The sequence below is a fragment of the Ursus maritimus genome, unplaced genomic scaffold (assembly GCF_017311325.1).
Source record: "Ursus maritimus isolate PB19 unplaced genomic scaffold, ASM1731132v1 scaffold_1, whole genome shotgun sequence".
NCBI lineage: Eukaryota > Metazoa > Chordata > Mammalia > Carnivora > Ursidae > Ursus > Ursus maritimus.
The window spans coordinates 8136792-8153569 of NW_024423343.1; the positions used below are offsets into that span (position 1 = coordinate 8136792).

The 16778-nt window shown below is 44.5% G+C and overlaps 1 protein-coding gene across 4 annotated transcripts in view; it reads right to left on the reverse strand.

Moving 5' to 3' along the window:
• COPS7B (COP9 signalosome subunit 7B) overlaps positions 1–16778 on the reverse strand; it is a 35150-nt gene that overhangs the window by 17111 nt on the left and 1261 nt on the right. For 2 of the 4 annotated variants that reach the window (XM_008690342.2, XM_008690341.2), the window contains exons 2-6: positions 11760–11937; positions 8644–8719; positions 6253–6341; positions 4321–4523; positions 1700–1805 (exon numbers count right to left, since the gene is read on the reverse strand). In XM_008690342.2, coding sequence (XP_008688564.1) covers positions 1700–1805; positions 4321–4523; positions 6253–6341; positions 8644–8719; positions 11760–11921 — 636 coding nt within the window. In that variant the 5' untranslated portion in view covers positions 11922–11937. Of the gene's footprint in view, positions 1–1699; positions 1806–4320; positions 4524–6252; positions 6342–8643; positions 8720–11759; positions 11938–13567; positions 13850–16778 lie in introns of all 4 variants that reach the window. The other 2 variants (XM_040639052.1, XM_008690343.2) reach the window with 2 other exon arrangements.

Consider the following 16778-nt stretch of genomic DNA (forward strand, 5'->3'; position numbering starts at 1 on the left):
GTGGTTTTCCAACAGTGGGTCGCACTGGCTCTCTCTTTCTTTGTAATAACCATAATTTAAGAGCCCACACTGTTCTCTAAGTATTGGTCATGCCTCGCCATTAGTCAGTGCCTTCTTTCATCAGATGCCATTTGTCATGGAAATAAACCTGAACCACTCAAAATTCTAAAACTAATATTCATTTTTGCTAGTGAGGACAATCCAAGCCCACCACCTACCACACAATTACAACAGTCTGGGCACAGTGGGGTCGCCAGCAGTGATCTGGCTCCTCTCCAGCTACCAACCATGTTAAAGATGGTTTGCCTCACACAGGGTACCCCAGGTCAGTGGATGCGTTTCACCTCCAAACTTCATTCGTTTCCATGGTTTAATTTATAGAGAAGAATCAATGGATAGGAGAGAGTGGTTAGCCCTTGCTACTTTGCTCAGACATCAATGCCAGCTCAGAGAAGACACCACAATCTTCAACACAGGGATTACACAGCTTATTAGAGAAGTAGCAGGCTTACTATTCTAATTGTATTTGTCATTGGCTAATGCTAAATTAAGTGTAATTCAGACTTCTTTGGCTAGAAGTAGGGTTAAAAATTAAACAGTGTACTGATAATTCACAGACTTGGTATGTATATTTATGTATGTAGGCGTGTGTGTATATCAAAAATAAATGTGTTCTACTACATGAGAAGTGGAGTTCAGCAATCCACAGAGACACAGGGTGTACCAGAAATATTCGGGGCAAAAACAGAGCACCTACTATGGGTTAGGCATGTGACAAGGAACTGGTCTTACAAAGACAAATAAGGTTTTATTCTCAAGGAGTACATATAACAGAGTAAGGGAAATCCTCAAACTCCACAAATCCCCCTTTGGAAAGCACATCTACTTTTCTTATGTTTCTTAAGAACATAACTCTGGGTCCCATTCTGCCATACTCCTGGACACATGACTTCTAAAACTCATTAAAAACCATGAACACTTCAAGCTCCATCGCACTAGGTAAGGACTTCCAATGCCAAAATTTTTATCTTATGGGCTCTGAATTTTGAGGTTGCTCCACAAATGTCCAGGCCACAGGCACACAAGCTCCCATGAACCCAAAGGCTACACAGCCTGTGTTTTGAGAGGCTAAAAGTGTCCGGAACAACCAGGTATCACTAAAATCATAATCACACACTTTCTTCACTTGCGTTTCATCTGCCAAATGTTTCCCCTTTCTTCCTTTTTCAACATGAAATCATGCATGTTAAAAGGTTATAACATACATGTGTAGCTTAAAGAATAAAATACCCACAGTGCACCTACCACACACCTTCAGAAGCAGAGCAGAACCAGGGCCTTGAAGCCCCACGTGCGCCTGCCCCACTGCACCCCTCCCTCCACCCCGCCTGCTAACCACCACCCTTTCACCCATCTTTAAGGCCCACCCCCAAACTCGTTTCTTTTGCTCTACACCTGGAAGGTACACGTGTACCATGGAATGACAACATTCTCCGCTCTCCAAGCCTGCTCACCCTCCAGCCACCAGGAATCAGAAAGGAGACAGAGAGTATGAAAAGCAGGGACCACGTCATCCGCATCTGTACCCCGCTAGCCCAGTGCCTGTTTGTTGGTGGCTGTTGCACCTACACCAAGAATCACAAAATGAAGGATCAAACAGGGATATTCTGGAGAAGGTAACAGATGTCCTCTTCCTTACCTCTGCCTCTACCTGCTGCTGAGTTCGGCTGTGGTTCTCCTTGTACTGGTTGGCTCGCAGAACTTGCTGCTCGATGCCTAGCAGAACTGCTTCGCAGCCATCGCACCTACAATGGAGATAACCAGCCCTGAAAGGAGCCACAGAAAGGCCTGGGAGCTCTCCTCCAGCCTCCAAAACCTCCATCCCCAACACCTGATAGGGACTTCCCTTAACACCCTATCTGCCAAGGAAGGCTCTTGCCCTTCACAACTTCCAAAACCAGTATTTCTGAATATATAACACCTGGAGACAAACACGGACGATGCGGGATGGTTTCCTAGAACACAGCCCGAACGTCAACTTTTGTATCCCATGGGAAAGGTTTTTAGAATGTACCCCTAAGGGAATTAGGAGATCTCAGACCTTACATGTGGCACAGATTTACCACTTTTCTCAACAGAAAAAATGATTTTCTAAAAGCATCCTATTTTTTAAGATTTTTTAAAAATTTATTTATTCACCAGAGAGACAGCAAGAGAGCACAAGCAGAGGAAGCAGCAGAGAGAGAGGGAGAAGCAGGCTCCCCACTGAGCAGGAAGCCCAATGCGGGGATTGATCCCAGGACCCTGGGATCATAACATGAGCCAAAGGCAGACGCTTAACCGACTGAGCCACCCAGGCGCCCCTAAAGACTGCCCCTTTTCTCAGAAGTTTGTTACTTCCGGGATGCCCAGGTGGCTCAGTCAGTTGAGCGTCCAGCTCTTGATTTTTTTTTTTTTTAAGATTTTATTTATTTGAGACAGAAAGACAGCACAAGCAGGGAGGAGGGTCAGAGGGAGAGGGAAAAGCCGACTCCCTGCTGAGCAGGAAGCGCAATGTGGGGCTCGATCCCAGGATCCTGAGATTATGACCTGAGCCAAACGCAGATGCTTAACAGACTGTGCCACCCAGGTGCCCCCCAGCTCTAGATTTAGGCTCAGGTCATGATCTGAGGTCATGGGATTGAGCCCTGCATGGGGCTCCATGCTCAATGCAGAGTCTTTTTGTCCCTCTACCTCTGCTTCTCCCCCTGCTCCTCCCCCTGCTCTCACACACTCTCTCTCTCTAAAATAAGTGAATAAATAAAATCTTAAAAAAAAAAAAGTTTGTTACTTCCTAATTGCCATTCCCCTCATTATTTCATTTCCCCACTTTTTTTGGAAATGTTAAAACCTACAAAAAAGTTGAAAGAATAGTACAATAAATACACATTTATCCTCTACCTTAAAGTCAGTAATTGCTAACATTCTGCCATATTTGGAGTACTGCTCGACCTAACAATTTTATTTCAAATCTAACTCTAGTGCCTCAACACAAGCTTTAAGAATCTATACTAGTAACCATCCTGGGATGGGGTTCAGATGGCACCTCTCCATGGAAACACGGTGAAGCTAGACTATGGGCATGGAAACAGCATCAGTCATCTCAAAGATGGAGTAAGGCAGCCGACACAGTAGGACTGGAGGCCTAGATCTGTGTGCCAGGGCACTTTCATGCAAAGGGTGCTTTCTAAGTTTATTTCCTATTTATTCTGATTGAACACTTTTACAATCTTTTGAAAGTTCCTGCCTGTGTCAGGTGTTGTAAAGGGAAGGCGTTTGGGGCCACACTTGGGACAGAACCTGGGGAAAGGGGTGGACAGTATATGCCCTAGGGTCCAATAGTAGCCGAAGTGAGGGAAACTCAGAGGGGTTTGGACAGGGGGTCAGGGAGTCAAACCTCGGCCACTCATGCCTGAAATGTTTCAGTCCATTTTAAAGAAGACAATTTCCCTAACCGTCTGCAAAAAGCTTGCCTGCTCTGTTTCATGATTTCCAACAACACCATGTGCCTGCCTGAGGACATGCTCTCCTCACCTCCAACTATGCCCTAACCCTGCCCTCCTTCAACACTCAGCTAAAGCCTCTTCTCCAGCTAGACCCATCTGGCTTTATAAGCTCCAATTCATTTTAGTAAGTACATAACAAATCCTTGTAGAATGTCCAAAGCTCTTGCAAACATCAAGTTCCATTAAAATAGAGAATATGCAAAAAAAAATAAAATAGAAAACATGCAAATGTCCCACTTCTTTTTATATACCAGAATATGGTTATCAAATAGTCTGTGTATGCGTCTGTGTTTCAACTTAGAATAACCCATTCCTTGTCTTCACTATCCCTCACAATGTTTTACCAACACTAGCCCAATGTTATTGAGGCTGAACGTGGGTTCTCGTATCCACAGAATCTGAGCAACACTAAGTTCCTGAGCTTGGTCAAACTCGGAGGCTGAATTTGCAAAGCACTGGATCCGTGTCACACGGCTAGGCTTCAGAGGCTCCACCTGCTAAGCCTGCTATGAAACAGCCGTCCCCCCCCCACCCCCTGCCGCACAACGAGAACTATTTCACAACCAAGGCCCTGGGAGGCCTGCAGGGATTCCTGCTGCCATACAGCTCTGGTCGCAAATGCAGCCCCACTCCCTGGCTTAAGGTCCTAATGCTCCAGCTCCCAAGCAGCCCCAGCTGATACTGGGAGAAAACATTTCCCCAAGCAGAGGCACAAAGGGCATGCCATATGTCCCCCTCCCTAATAAGAAGGGACTCCTCCTTCTTTCAGCCTCACCATTCATGCAAGGTCTTGACAATATTATTGATATCCTTCTTTCGGATGTCACGGCCAATGCAGAAATCCACTTCCAGCAGCTGGTTTCGCTGGTCCAGCTTCCCCTGGATGATGTCAGTGTAGACAGCCTCAATGATGAGGTCTTCCAGTTCCCGGAGATTCCGCATCTCCAGGTCCTTCAGCAGCACAGAGTAGGGGATACACTGCAGATAAAGCCATATGATATTTACAAAAACCACTGACAAGAGCTAAAGAAAATGCGGGTGTACACCTGTCTCAGGGGTTTGGGAAATGCAGTGTGGTGGTAATTATTAATATCAATGGCAACAAGACATAGATAAATGTGAGCTGTGGGACCTATGGGATCCAAACAAGACCCACAGCATCTATGAATGCATTCTCCTAGATTCTCTACCTCCTGGACTTCACCCAGCCTTTAGCTTTCATGTTGTGAAGCACTCTTAGAAAATGTCCCAGAAGAGAAAGGGAAATACTCGGCGTGTGCCACTCTGCCACCTTCTGGAAGCTTTCAGACGTAAAATGCCAGATCATCACAAACTCCAAACAACTTCAGACACTGGAGAGGAGATCTCGCTGCCTACCCAGGAGAGCACAAACAAAAAAATTTTCAGGCTAACATATCCATCTACAGGTGGCCAGTGGATACTCCCAGCTCAGGGGTCATCCTGAAGTTTACATCTGTTTTCTCAGACTCCTGCAATCAATGTCAATTCCCCAACAACAGTCCCTTACTGGACACACCAACATTTTACATTTATCCAAGACAACTGTATATCTAAATATCCAGTTTTCTGGACACATCACTACTAGTTTGGAGGTTAAGACAGCAATCAAATCTCTGAAACAGATAGGACGAATAGATATACAAACAAGAGAGTAACAGCAAACATACCTGGAGGGGTTTTTTATGACTAGAGGTCTGAAACCCAGGGATGCAGATGGGCTTATAATGACAGGTTGCAGAAATAAGGAAAAAAGTTACTCCTACTCTTTACTACACTTGGGAAGGCCAGGCTTAAAAAAAAAAAAAAAAGGCCAGGTCCTCATTTCCTAAGAAAACAAGCCTCCCACCCGAAATGCCAGACTGAGAATCAGAAATTTGTTGTTAGTCCAGGGAAAATGACCTCAGCAACTGAAATGGCAATGCAAGAACAAATCTACATCTCTCAAGCTCAATCACACAGGGGAAATGCAAAGGGCAAACCCCTTCCAGTGGCAAAGCCCCACAAAAACTTAGAGAGTTGTGCCGGGATTGGGCAAAGAGCCAAAATCAACTATAAATTAACCAAATCTGGATCTTCTTTATTAATGGCTACAAGAAGCTGGCTGCAAGGCCTTTTCTAAATCGAATGGGGCAGAGAACTCAGAGATATGATGGAGTGGTTATCTTAGAGAAGGTTAGCATCTAAAGATAGCATATAAGGCAAAAATCCCGATTAAGATAATTAAGCTTGACAATCCCCAGAGGGAGGCAGCGTATTAAAAATCTAGCTGTCAGTAAGTCCAACATAGCAAGTTTTTCCTCCAGCATTGGCACAGTTCACTGTGCACTGAGCAACAGATGAAGTGGTTAACTTGCCTTGAGATGCCCCCGTTTAAAAAACTACGTTATCTCGAAACAGCTGTCTTCCTTTGGTACGGCAAAATGCTCACACCAAGTGAGTCACTGCAGCATGCCAGAACTGAGACCTGCTGATTCACAAGGTCTCCTGGGCATACTTTTCCTGAATGAAATGGTGAATACTTGTCTACACTATTTTAATTGTTATCTTTACCTCTGTTGTCCTCTGCCAAGCCAATTTTATGCGTTCATGGTATGACTACTATGCATAGCTGGGAGCTCGTGCACTGATGCCAGTGCAACACCTGCCTAAGGGTGAGGAGCAGGAGAGGAAGAGGTCGGCACTATACCTTCATTCTCGACGCCAAGCTCACGATGGTAAGGTGTTTCAGCTTGTTCTGCTGAGCTGTGCTCAGTTCTGGCAGGCTCTCCTTGTTGGCTGCTCAGTCCCACCCACCACAAAAATCAAGACACAAAATAAAATTAGAATTTCTTTATGGAATAAGCCCGCCAACGCCCCACACCAAATCTACTATTGATTCACTGTCATGACTCTGCACTTATTCATGAGGCAAAATGTTCCAGGGGCACCTCCTGTCTTCTCTGGAAGACCATGTGCTCCTGAAAAGCCAGGCATGAATGCACAAAATACGACAATCACCTTAATGGAATATTATCTGTGCCCTTTGTGACATTCAACCAAGGTCAGCATGTCTTCACTGGGAATCTGTTATGTACAATGTCCTGTCTTAAGTGATTTGGGGAAGTCAAGGACAGATAAGATGGGCCCTGTCAGGGCTGCTACGCTACACAACCCCAGGGACAATAACCACCAGACCTGTTCAACTCCAGGGCCTTGGACTTGTCCTCAGTCTTATAATCGGGTATTTCAACAGCTACAGATGCAAGACAGAACCACCAGAAGAAAGGTACAAACTATCAGGAGAGAGCAAGAGGCTGAGGAGGAGTGGGGAGGTAGGAGAGAAAAGGAAAGAAACAGAGAAAGGGAGACAGCAAGTGAGCACAATCATCTTGGGAGGGATAGGAAAGAAAAAGAAAGACAGGAGTCTGAGATGAGCCTTGAAGAATGGGCAAAATTTTAGTAATAACAGTAACGATAACAAGAGCAATGGCAGCAGCCACAGGGCACGTGTACACACACATCCAGTCAGTCCTCAAAACAACCTCGCACGACAGATCCCAAATGCCTTCAATTTCTTATCTGTAATCCTGGATTCCAAAAAGGTGAATCCAAACTGACTTTTTTTCTTGGGCATGCTGCTGAAATTCATCTGGTGGCAATTCCTGACCTCAACTGAAGCAGGCTTTTAATCTCACTTGTCGTACAACTTCATTTGTTTAGTTGCAAAACTGTGGATGTGTTTTCATTACAGGTGCTGCCCACATCTTGGAGGTGTTACATAAAAAGGCATATGCATCACAGTACCTCTTTAGAGTTCCCAAAATTCTAAATTCTGAAGCATCTAGCCCCAGGAGTGCAGGTAAAGGATTGCGGACATCTATTATTACTCCCATTTTACAGATAAGGAAACTGAGGTACAGAAGATTATTTAATTTGCCAAAGGACACACAGGTAGTAGAAGGGGAGCTAGAATATAATTCAGACAGTCGGGTTCCAGTCTGTGCAATGTTGTCCCTTTAATGAGGATGGAAACAGAAGACACCCTCACTGGAACAAAGCAAAGGTCAGAAAAAACTAACACGTGACAAATTGTCCAGATGACACAGCACAGGGTAGGTACAAGTGACCAGGAGGAAAGAAAGGGTAAAAGAAGTCTGGGATATAGGAGGGAAGGCCCTGAGTCATACCATTAAAATAAACTACCAGGCCTTTGTCATACCAACAAAAACTAGGGAAGCCAAACAAAAATGGCTTGAGTCAAAGTAAGTTAGTGTTTAGACATGCATTCACCTCATTCCTGATACTTAAAATCCTAATATAAAATGACTCAAATGATCAAGGCCCCCTGGCTGGCTCAGTCAGTGGAACATGTGACGCTTGATTTTGGGGTCATGAGTTCGAACCCCATGTTGGGTGTGGAAATTACTTAAAAATAAAATCTTTAAGAAAAAAAGAAAGGAAGAAAGAAAAAAAGATTCAAATGACCTACAAGAGGGAATGGGCTGAATACGGAGTTTTAGATCATAAAATGTTAAAAATGACTACAAAGACATAAAACATGGATAAATGCCTATGAAGTAAATGAAAAAAGATACAATATCACATACATAACTGAATGACACCTACATAATAGCACAAGGGGGGAAAAGTCCAGCACCATAATGCTAACAGTAGTTTAATGGTGATACAACAAGTGACTTTGTGTCCTATTTTCCAAATATTCTCTAATATAGTGACATTATTCTGATAATATTTAAAACACTTAAGTACTTTACAAGTGGGTATTCTGTCACTTCACAACATTTCAAGTGTTCTACAAACACCAGTCCTCAAGAATCTCAACTAGAATATAAATAAGGAATATATTTACACAAGAGCATAAACATAGTCCCCCTTTTACCCACAGAGATATAAAGGGTAAGAAGTAAAAACCTCATGTGAGGTCACCTACAGTGCACAGGAAAGTGGAAAACAGCCAGGTCAGAAAGTCCCCACCCCATGCTTTATATCCCAGAGTTCAGTGATCCTCATGGAAGCATTATGTCCAAATAGAGTGACATAATTAAGAAAAGTCTTTGGAAAAGCTTAACCAACTCACCTAAGTAATCTGGGTATGTTCCATAGGCAAACAGGTTCAGCAACTGCAAATATGCAGCATTAGCTCCTTCTGCAAGCTGAGGAAGGAAAAAACAAAAACAGTTCACAGACCAAACGGTCTACCAGTGATAGCAGTGTTCAAGCAAAGGGTGACGATCATGTGCCACAGCTGACTGTTTTACTAGATGGTCCCTGAGGTCCCTTCCAACTCTGAGTCTCTGGGAAAAAATAAGTAAGATTTATTTAATTTTATATTTAATTTTTCTCTCGCAGGAATACATGTTTTACACTCCACATAGCATGCCTAAGCAACTGCTTTTGTCACACACACACAAAGCAGCAAGTACCAGGAGAAGTTCAGGCTTTCTTAGAATTTCCTTGCCATTAAGACAAAGACTGGAGGGGCGCCTGGGTGGCTCAGTCAGTTAACCATCTAACTCTTGATTTCAGCTCAGGTCATTATCTCAGGGTCGTGAGATCCAGCCCCACGTCAGGCTCCATGCTAGCATGGAGCCTGCTTAAGATTCTTTCCCTCTCCCTCCGCCCCACCCCCCCCACTCGCTCTCTCTCTAAAATAAAGAAATAAATCTTTAAAAAAATTTTCCAAGAATTTCATCTATCATTCAGACCACTGAAAAGCAACTAGGGTTCCCAGTTCACACATGGAAAAAACCAAACCTGGGGAGATAGAGGTGATTTGCTCAGCACCCCCATGAGAACTCTGGCTTCCTATTAACCCAGTCTACCTCCTCAGGTTATCAAGAACCTCTTGGGGTCCTAAAACAAACGAGGAAGAGACCATCAAATCTAGCCCCTACTTTTCAGACGGACAATTACAATACTAACCCTAAAGACTATTTTCTTTAGGGAAGAGACTCCAAAACTTCTCCCACTGGCCTAAATCAATGTCTCTCATTTTAATTTTCATCCATCTCCTCTCAGGCCATCTTCCACAGTTATGAAACAACCACTTGGCATATTCATTCAGGCTTTTTATGAACCTGAAGGAACTATTACTCCTTTGTCATCTCTTCTGTTGAAAAAATGATGAGCTATCAAGCCATAAAAAGACATGGAGGAAATTAAAATGCATATGACTAAGTAAAAGAAGCCAATCTGAAATGGCTACATACTGTATGATTCCAACTATATGACATTCTGGAAAAGTCAAAACTAGGAAGAGGGTAGAAAGATCAATAGTTGCCAGGGATTAAGAGGGGAAGGATGGATGAATAGGTGGAACACCAAGGATTTTTAGGGCAGTGAAGCTACCCTGTACGAAACTGTAACGGTGGACACATGTCATTGCACATTTATCCACATCCACAGAATGTACAACACCAAGAGTGACCCCTAATGTAAATTATGGTCTTTGGGTGATAATGATGTGTCAGTGTAGGTTCCGCACTGGAAGGGGATATTGGTAATGGGGGAGGCTACCCATGTATGAGGGCAGAGATATACTGGGAATCTCTACTTTCCTCTCAATTTTGCTGTGAATCTAAAACTGCTCTAAAAAGATAAAGCCTATTAAAAAAAATAATAAACCTAGTTTTAAAAATTTTTCCTCACAGGATTTCTTTTACAACTCTGGTAAATTAATTTTTACTAAAAGCCTACTGTGTGTCAGACTACATATTAAGCGCTAAGGAAACAATGGGGACCTTACCCTTACAGAGCTTACAGTCTAGCAAGCAAGGATGACATTAAATAAAAATTCATGGGGTGCCTGGGTGGCTCAGTTGGTAAGGCATCCAACTCTTGATTTTGGCTCAGGTCATGATCTCAGGGCTGTGAGATCGAGCCCTGCATCGGGCTCCACGCTGGGTGCGGAGCCTGCTTAAGATTTTTAAAATCTTTTAAAAAAAAGTTCACGATTAAAACGTAAAAGTGGCTCTTTCTGTCTCCGTTTATCACAGCAAGACAAGATGACACCACGTCCATACATGAGCAACGGAGGGTCATGGGGAACTGCTCCAGTTTCCCAATCAAGAGGAATAAGAAGATGTGCAACAGCAACTCCCATAATCCGAAGGCCCACGCTTCTGCCACAAGCGGCTGATTCACCACAAGGCTATGGACATGGAGCCAGCACCTGATGGCAAAGGTGTCCTAATGGTCATGAAGTGAAGAACCAGACAGCAAAAGCCAGCCACTTCCTACATATGGACCACCATCAACACGAATGCCCAGGCCACTCTCAGCAGCATGGTGCACGCAAGCCACAAGAACAAGCACCACACTGATCTGTGCGTGGCGGCCACCCCCAGAGCTAACACCATCATGGGCAGCCAGAGAGAAGCTGTGACGGTAAACAGGGAGCTAACCTACCCTCCAAGAGCTTCTGAGCACAACCCCCAAAACAATCAAGATGTTGCCAGATTTTTCAATCAATCAAACAGTCAATATAAAGTACGAATCAATAAATGTAAAAGTATCCGAAGTGAGAAGTAGAGGTTGAAAAGTGTAGGTTGCTTTACACATCTTTGTTCCACCTAGTCATTCTTCACCAGTCTTCTCATTTTTAAGGCACAAGAACCACAACTAGATACCCAACGTTTCAATAACAACAATCAAAAATAGAAGCAAACAAAGCAAAAAGGACTACTTCCCAGCTTTTCATGTCATATTTTTTTACACATCCATTAGCACAACATTGCCATTTTCAACAGGACAATATATTCCTTCTTCATGCCCAGCTTATGTTCAATAGCAACCATTTTCTGCTTTGTATGTACCTGACCAATCTTTCTTGTCTATATTTGTGCTGGAGGTTTTTTAGTCCTCGAAAATGCCTAAAACTACCTCTGTTAAACATCAGCTATGCTTATACTCTACTTTTCTTATTTATCAGGTTCAAGTGGATTTTTCCCCTATCTTTCAAATTATTAATAACCCAATCTAATTTTACCCCAAGTTGAGATGAAAACATTGACCAGAGGAGCCCAATCATCATCCTTCGTCTCCTTCCCTCTTCCCCCCCAATTCCCATCCCTCCCTCAACAGCACCTCTCACAGGTTCACAATCCTTCACCACTGAATTTCCTTGGAAACCTGGAGAACCACAGGAAGGTTTAGAACAAAGAAGACAGAGAAATTGTTTGGAACTGCTCTTACCTCCTGCACGTTGGCCAGCTCCAGCAGTTCTCCAAAGACATATACTCCAGGAGCCTCCAAGACTTGGCTTATGAGAGCAGTGAGGGCTGAGCCACTGGTACCTTTGGCTAGTAAAATAAACTGTTCCAGGAGGTTACTTGAGGGTTTCTGTTCACCTGCCATTCTCTGGCCTTGAGATCTGTCCAAAAGAAAAGTATTTCAACCATTCTTCCTTCTCTTTTGCAAAGTCTATGCTTATTCGATGCCAGATCAGACATCAGAATACTTTAATTTTATAGTATCCAAAAAAGAAAACAGTCCAGATGCTATGACCACTTTGTAAGATGGACAGGGTTCCACCTAGAGTTAAAGGGATTGTGTCCTTGCTTGAAGGTTTGAGACACACTTAGGAAAAGCCACTTCATCCCCATGTGGCCGTCTTCCAACAGCAGCACATTGTAAGCCCTTAAAACTGACCAGACCCAAAAAAACACACAGGAGTTTCTCAGTAGCTGTTTCATATCTACCTTACTTATAGACTCTACTTAAGAAACAGAGAATTTTGCCCATACACAGAAGCAGCAGATGTAAGCAAAAGCAATCAGTTACAGCTTACAGTGTGCCATCAGAATCCCACCCACAGCCAGATACAGATAAGGAAAACCACAAAAAGACAAGAAAGATGTCTCCTTTAATCAGAGGAGTCATTTGAGCCTAGAAAAAGGGAGAAACATAAACAACATATTCAAACTAAGAAATACGTGCTGTTTAAGTCCTTGAGGAAAAGCCCTCTATTTGACCTCCTACAGCTATGTGATTTTGCCAAATATGACTTCAGAATTTGTACAAAATCTCAAGAAAATAATAAAAAGATCTGAGAAAACAATGAAGATATTGTATTGCCATCCTGAAGACATTAGGGACCCAGGGGCCCTCCATTGTATAATCCAATTACATGCTGAGTGTATGGGAACACACGCTGCATACCTACTCTGCAGGAGTCCTGTGTGAGAAAAGACTACTCCACCAGGAACGACACATTTTGGGGCAGTGTGACAAAAAGAAGAGGAAGAGTAAAGTGAAGAAGAGAAAATCTCAAACGATAATTTGGTGCAAGAGAAACCAAGTTTTCTGTGGACGCAGTCCTTCCACCGTATGAAAGAAACAAGCATGTCGCCTCACTTAGGGTTGCTTAAGAATGTCTTGTCCGAAACAGAGAAAGCGAAGTGCTAGGAAATAAAAGTTGCTGAGGAAGGAAGGGGAAAGAGGAGAGAGATGAGGTAAGGTGGGAGAAGGAGGAGAGATGATGGAAGGAAAACCTCGCCTCCAAGGGGACACGTGTGGAGACTGAATGGAAGGGCCGGGGGTGGGGAGGGAGTAGAGAAATGGACAGAAACTTCGGCCCCTCAAAAAAATCTCGGCCTAAGCAGCAAAGCCTGTAGGAGCAAAGAGGTAAGGAGGCGATGAAGAGTCGCTTTTTTCTGAAGTGGGAGGACTGAAGGAGGCGGCTAGCGACACAGGGGAGATGAATCCGCGTCGTGCGGGGGCGCTATTTTGATGCACAGGAGAGGGGCAAAGAGGCAGCCTTTGGGGGTTGGGGAAGCGAGAACCGCCTCAGCTGAGGAACTGAGGGTTGCAGGCTGGGGTGGATTTCAGGGCGGGCGGCGTGCTCCCGGCAGGGCCGCGGGTGGGGAGTGAGGGGCCGCGGGGCGCGCTCCCCGGGGCGGGGCCGGCGCGGCGTGGCCACGGGCTTTCGCTGGGACTGGCGCTAAGCCAGACGGCTGGGACAAGCCTGGCCCGCCGGGCCCCGCCCTCTCGCCGACCCCTACCTGCCCTCGCCGCCTCTCCGTCCTCTCGGTCGCTGGCTCGGCCTCCCGGCGCCTGTCCGCAGGTTGTCAAGCGTCCATGATCGGCCCGGCGTCCGACGCTTTTCTGCCTCCGCCGACCCGTTGCCCTTGCGGCTCCCCCGGAAGCCTCCCGCCGCTGCACTCGAGTTCCGCCCACACTAGGTTCCCCCCGCGGTGTTGGCGGCCTCAGACCTCCAGGGCAGTCTGGGCCTGGGAGAGACCGTCCGAGGTGGGTCGTAGCCCAGGAACGGGGTGAAGAGGAGCCTGAAGAGAGGAATGCAGTCTAGGCAGTGGCGGGGCCCAAACCATCGCCATCACCATCACCATCCTGGGCCCGAAATTCACCGCTTTGGCCGAGCTTTACCCCTCAGGAGCTCCTACGGCAGCAGCGGCTACCCCGGGATACAAAGACATATTAAGTGTAATAACAACTCCCGTTTATTGAGCGTTTTCCCATGTGCCTGGTGTGTACATTGTCTCGCTGAATTACCTAACTTCTAACTCTAAGCTTAAAAATCCAAAAGCTAGTAAGTGGCAAGGTCGGCTTTGGACCCCAGGCTATGGGAAGCCAAAGACCATACTCGTGACCTCTGTGGAGAAAACGTTTTAAAGTAAGCAAGAAGAGATGGGTTGAGCCAACAATGGTTCTGTGAGCAAAATGACACACATGGCGTTGCATTTGGTACTCAGCAACTCTCCTGGAAGATGGCTAAGGAATGCTACACAACTGAACACTTAAGCTGGTTCTTTTGAAGTATACATTTGAAGACTTTCGGGTCTTGAAGACAAGGAAAAGAGCCCTGTTTGCTTTTGGTGAATCAGAGTGCAGAAATCAGAAAAATGCAAAGGAACCTAGCACCAACCCACTGATTTATTCAAAAAATGTCTTGTTCTGATTTCAATGTTCTAGATTATATAAAGAGAAGACAAGGTTCTTGCCCTCAAAAAGCTTCAATGTGGGGGCGCCTGGCTGGCTCAGTTGGTAGAGCAGGAGACTCTCAATCTCCAGTCGTGAGCTGAAGCCCCACATTGGGCATGGAGCTTACTTAAAAAAAAAGAAAAAGAAAAAGCTTTAATGTGTTAAGTGCTATGAGAGAGATATGACAATACTTCAGAAGCACAGAAGAGAGTATGTATGTTGGGGAAGAGAAAACAGGCATCTTCCAGGCAAAAAGGGGAAGAAAAGGCGGCAGACCATAGTCACAGAGACTTGCTCTGTGTAGCATATACTAATGCAGAAAAGAAACCCAGAGTGTCTGGAACCCAAGGTTCAGGGATGAGAAGTGAGGGCTACAGACCTGGAGTCAGGACATCAAGGGTCTTGTAAACCACATGGAAGGTACTATACCCGGTAAAAACATTAATACAGCGAAGTTCCTACCTGGGAGAGCCCACAGTGCCTGAGACAGACCTTTCTGGCAATCACGCCCTAGTGCTACAGATAAGGCTCTCCTGCCTGTGCTCTGGGGAGAGGTGATTTAAGGCACGGTTCTGGAGGAGATGAGGCTTGAGTTGAGCATGGAAGAATGAGCAAGCAAATCACAAAAAGTATAAGCATGTAAAGGAGTTTTTACTTTATCTTAAGGGCATTGGGGAACTACTTAGGGCTTTTAACCTGTGAGAAGTGTGAATAATTGACACTTTAGAATGATCACACTAGCTGCTATAGGAATGGATTGGATATGGAGAGAGAGCTGGAGGCAGGGAAACTCTTGAGGTGATTATACAGTATAGATAAGGGACTGTGAGATCCTGAACAAAGGCAGTGGCAGCTGCGCGTGAAAAAGGGACGTTGTTGCAGGCATTTAGACTATAGAATCTATCCCACCTGGTGACCAGTTCAATGCAGGGATAGAGAAGGAAGATATCACCCAGGATTCTGGGTAGGTAGGCCGGAGCTGTCTTGGAGGTGGTGTTAAGTGAATGGGGCTGCAGAGAAAAAGCAAATTTGGCGGTGGAAGGAAGACAACTAAGTTCTGTTTGAGTTCATAAATATTTTGGCAGTGCCTCTACTTCCCCCAGAATAATGTCCAGACTCCAAGGCTGCAGTGAAAGCCCTTCTCAGTATGCTCCCTCCAATCTTTACAGCTTTATCTTGCTCCACCTTCTCACAGCCCAACTCCAGGCCTTTCCATGCCCAACACAACTACCCCTTCCCTCTCTGACACTGGGGCCTAAGCTCAAGCTTGCTCTCTCTTCTTTTTTGCAATGCCCTTCCCTCCTGTTTGCCTCTTAAAATCCTACCAACCCTACAGGCAGAGATTTCTTAAACTTATTGCAAAAAGTACTAATCATAAAAGAAAACACGAAACTATTGCGCTACATTAAAATTAAGAATTTCTGTTTATCGAAAGAGACCAGTGCGAGACTAAAAGGCAAGCCACAGACTTGGAAAAGATATCTGTGAAGCCTGTAGCAAAGACCTCCATATCCAAACTTTATAAAGAACTACAAATTAATAAGAAGACAAAAAGCCCAATTTAGAAAGTGCACAAAAGACTTGAACAAGCACTTCACAAAAGAGAACACTGAAACAGTCAAAAAGCATATGTGAAGGTGCTCAACACCAGAGGCGATGTAAGAAAAACTATTAATAAGATACCACATTTAGCCAAAATAGCTAGTTAGAAAGACTGGTAAGACTCTGTTTTGACAAGGATAAGCGTCAACTAGAATTTTCTTACATTGCTGGTGAAGGCGAAAGTGATACACACGCTATGGAAAACTGGCAATATCTACTACTGTTGCTGATCATATGCACACTGTACAAGCCAGCTACTCCTCTCCTAGAAATGAGTGCGGAGTCTGCAAAGAGAACCTATAAGAATGCACATTGCAGCTTTGTTCACAAAAGCCCAAAACTGATAACTGATAACCTAAATACCCATCAACAGAATAGACAAATATTGCTAGCTACGTACAATGGAATACCAGTCAGCAATTAAAAAAAAAAAGTAACTGCTACATACAACATGGATGAATCTCACAAAAATAACTGATTAACAAAAAAAGCCAGACTCCTACTGTACATACTGTATGATTACAAATAAATGAAATTCACAACAAAACTAGTTTATGGTAATAGAAGTCAGAAGAGTGGTTATTGGCACGGGAGGATGCAGTGCCGGTTGGGAAGGGGCACAGAGGTGCTGGAAAAGTTCTATATCTTCATTTGGGGGGTAGTGACATATAT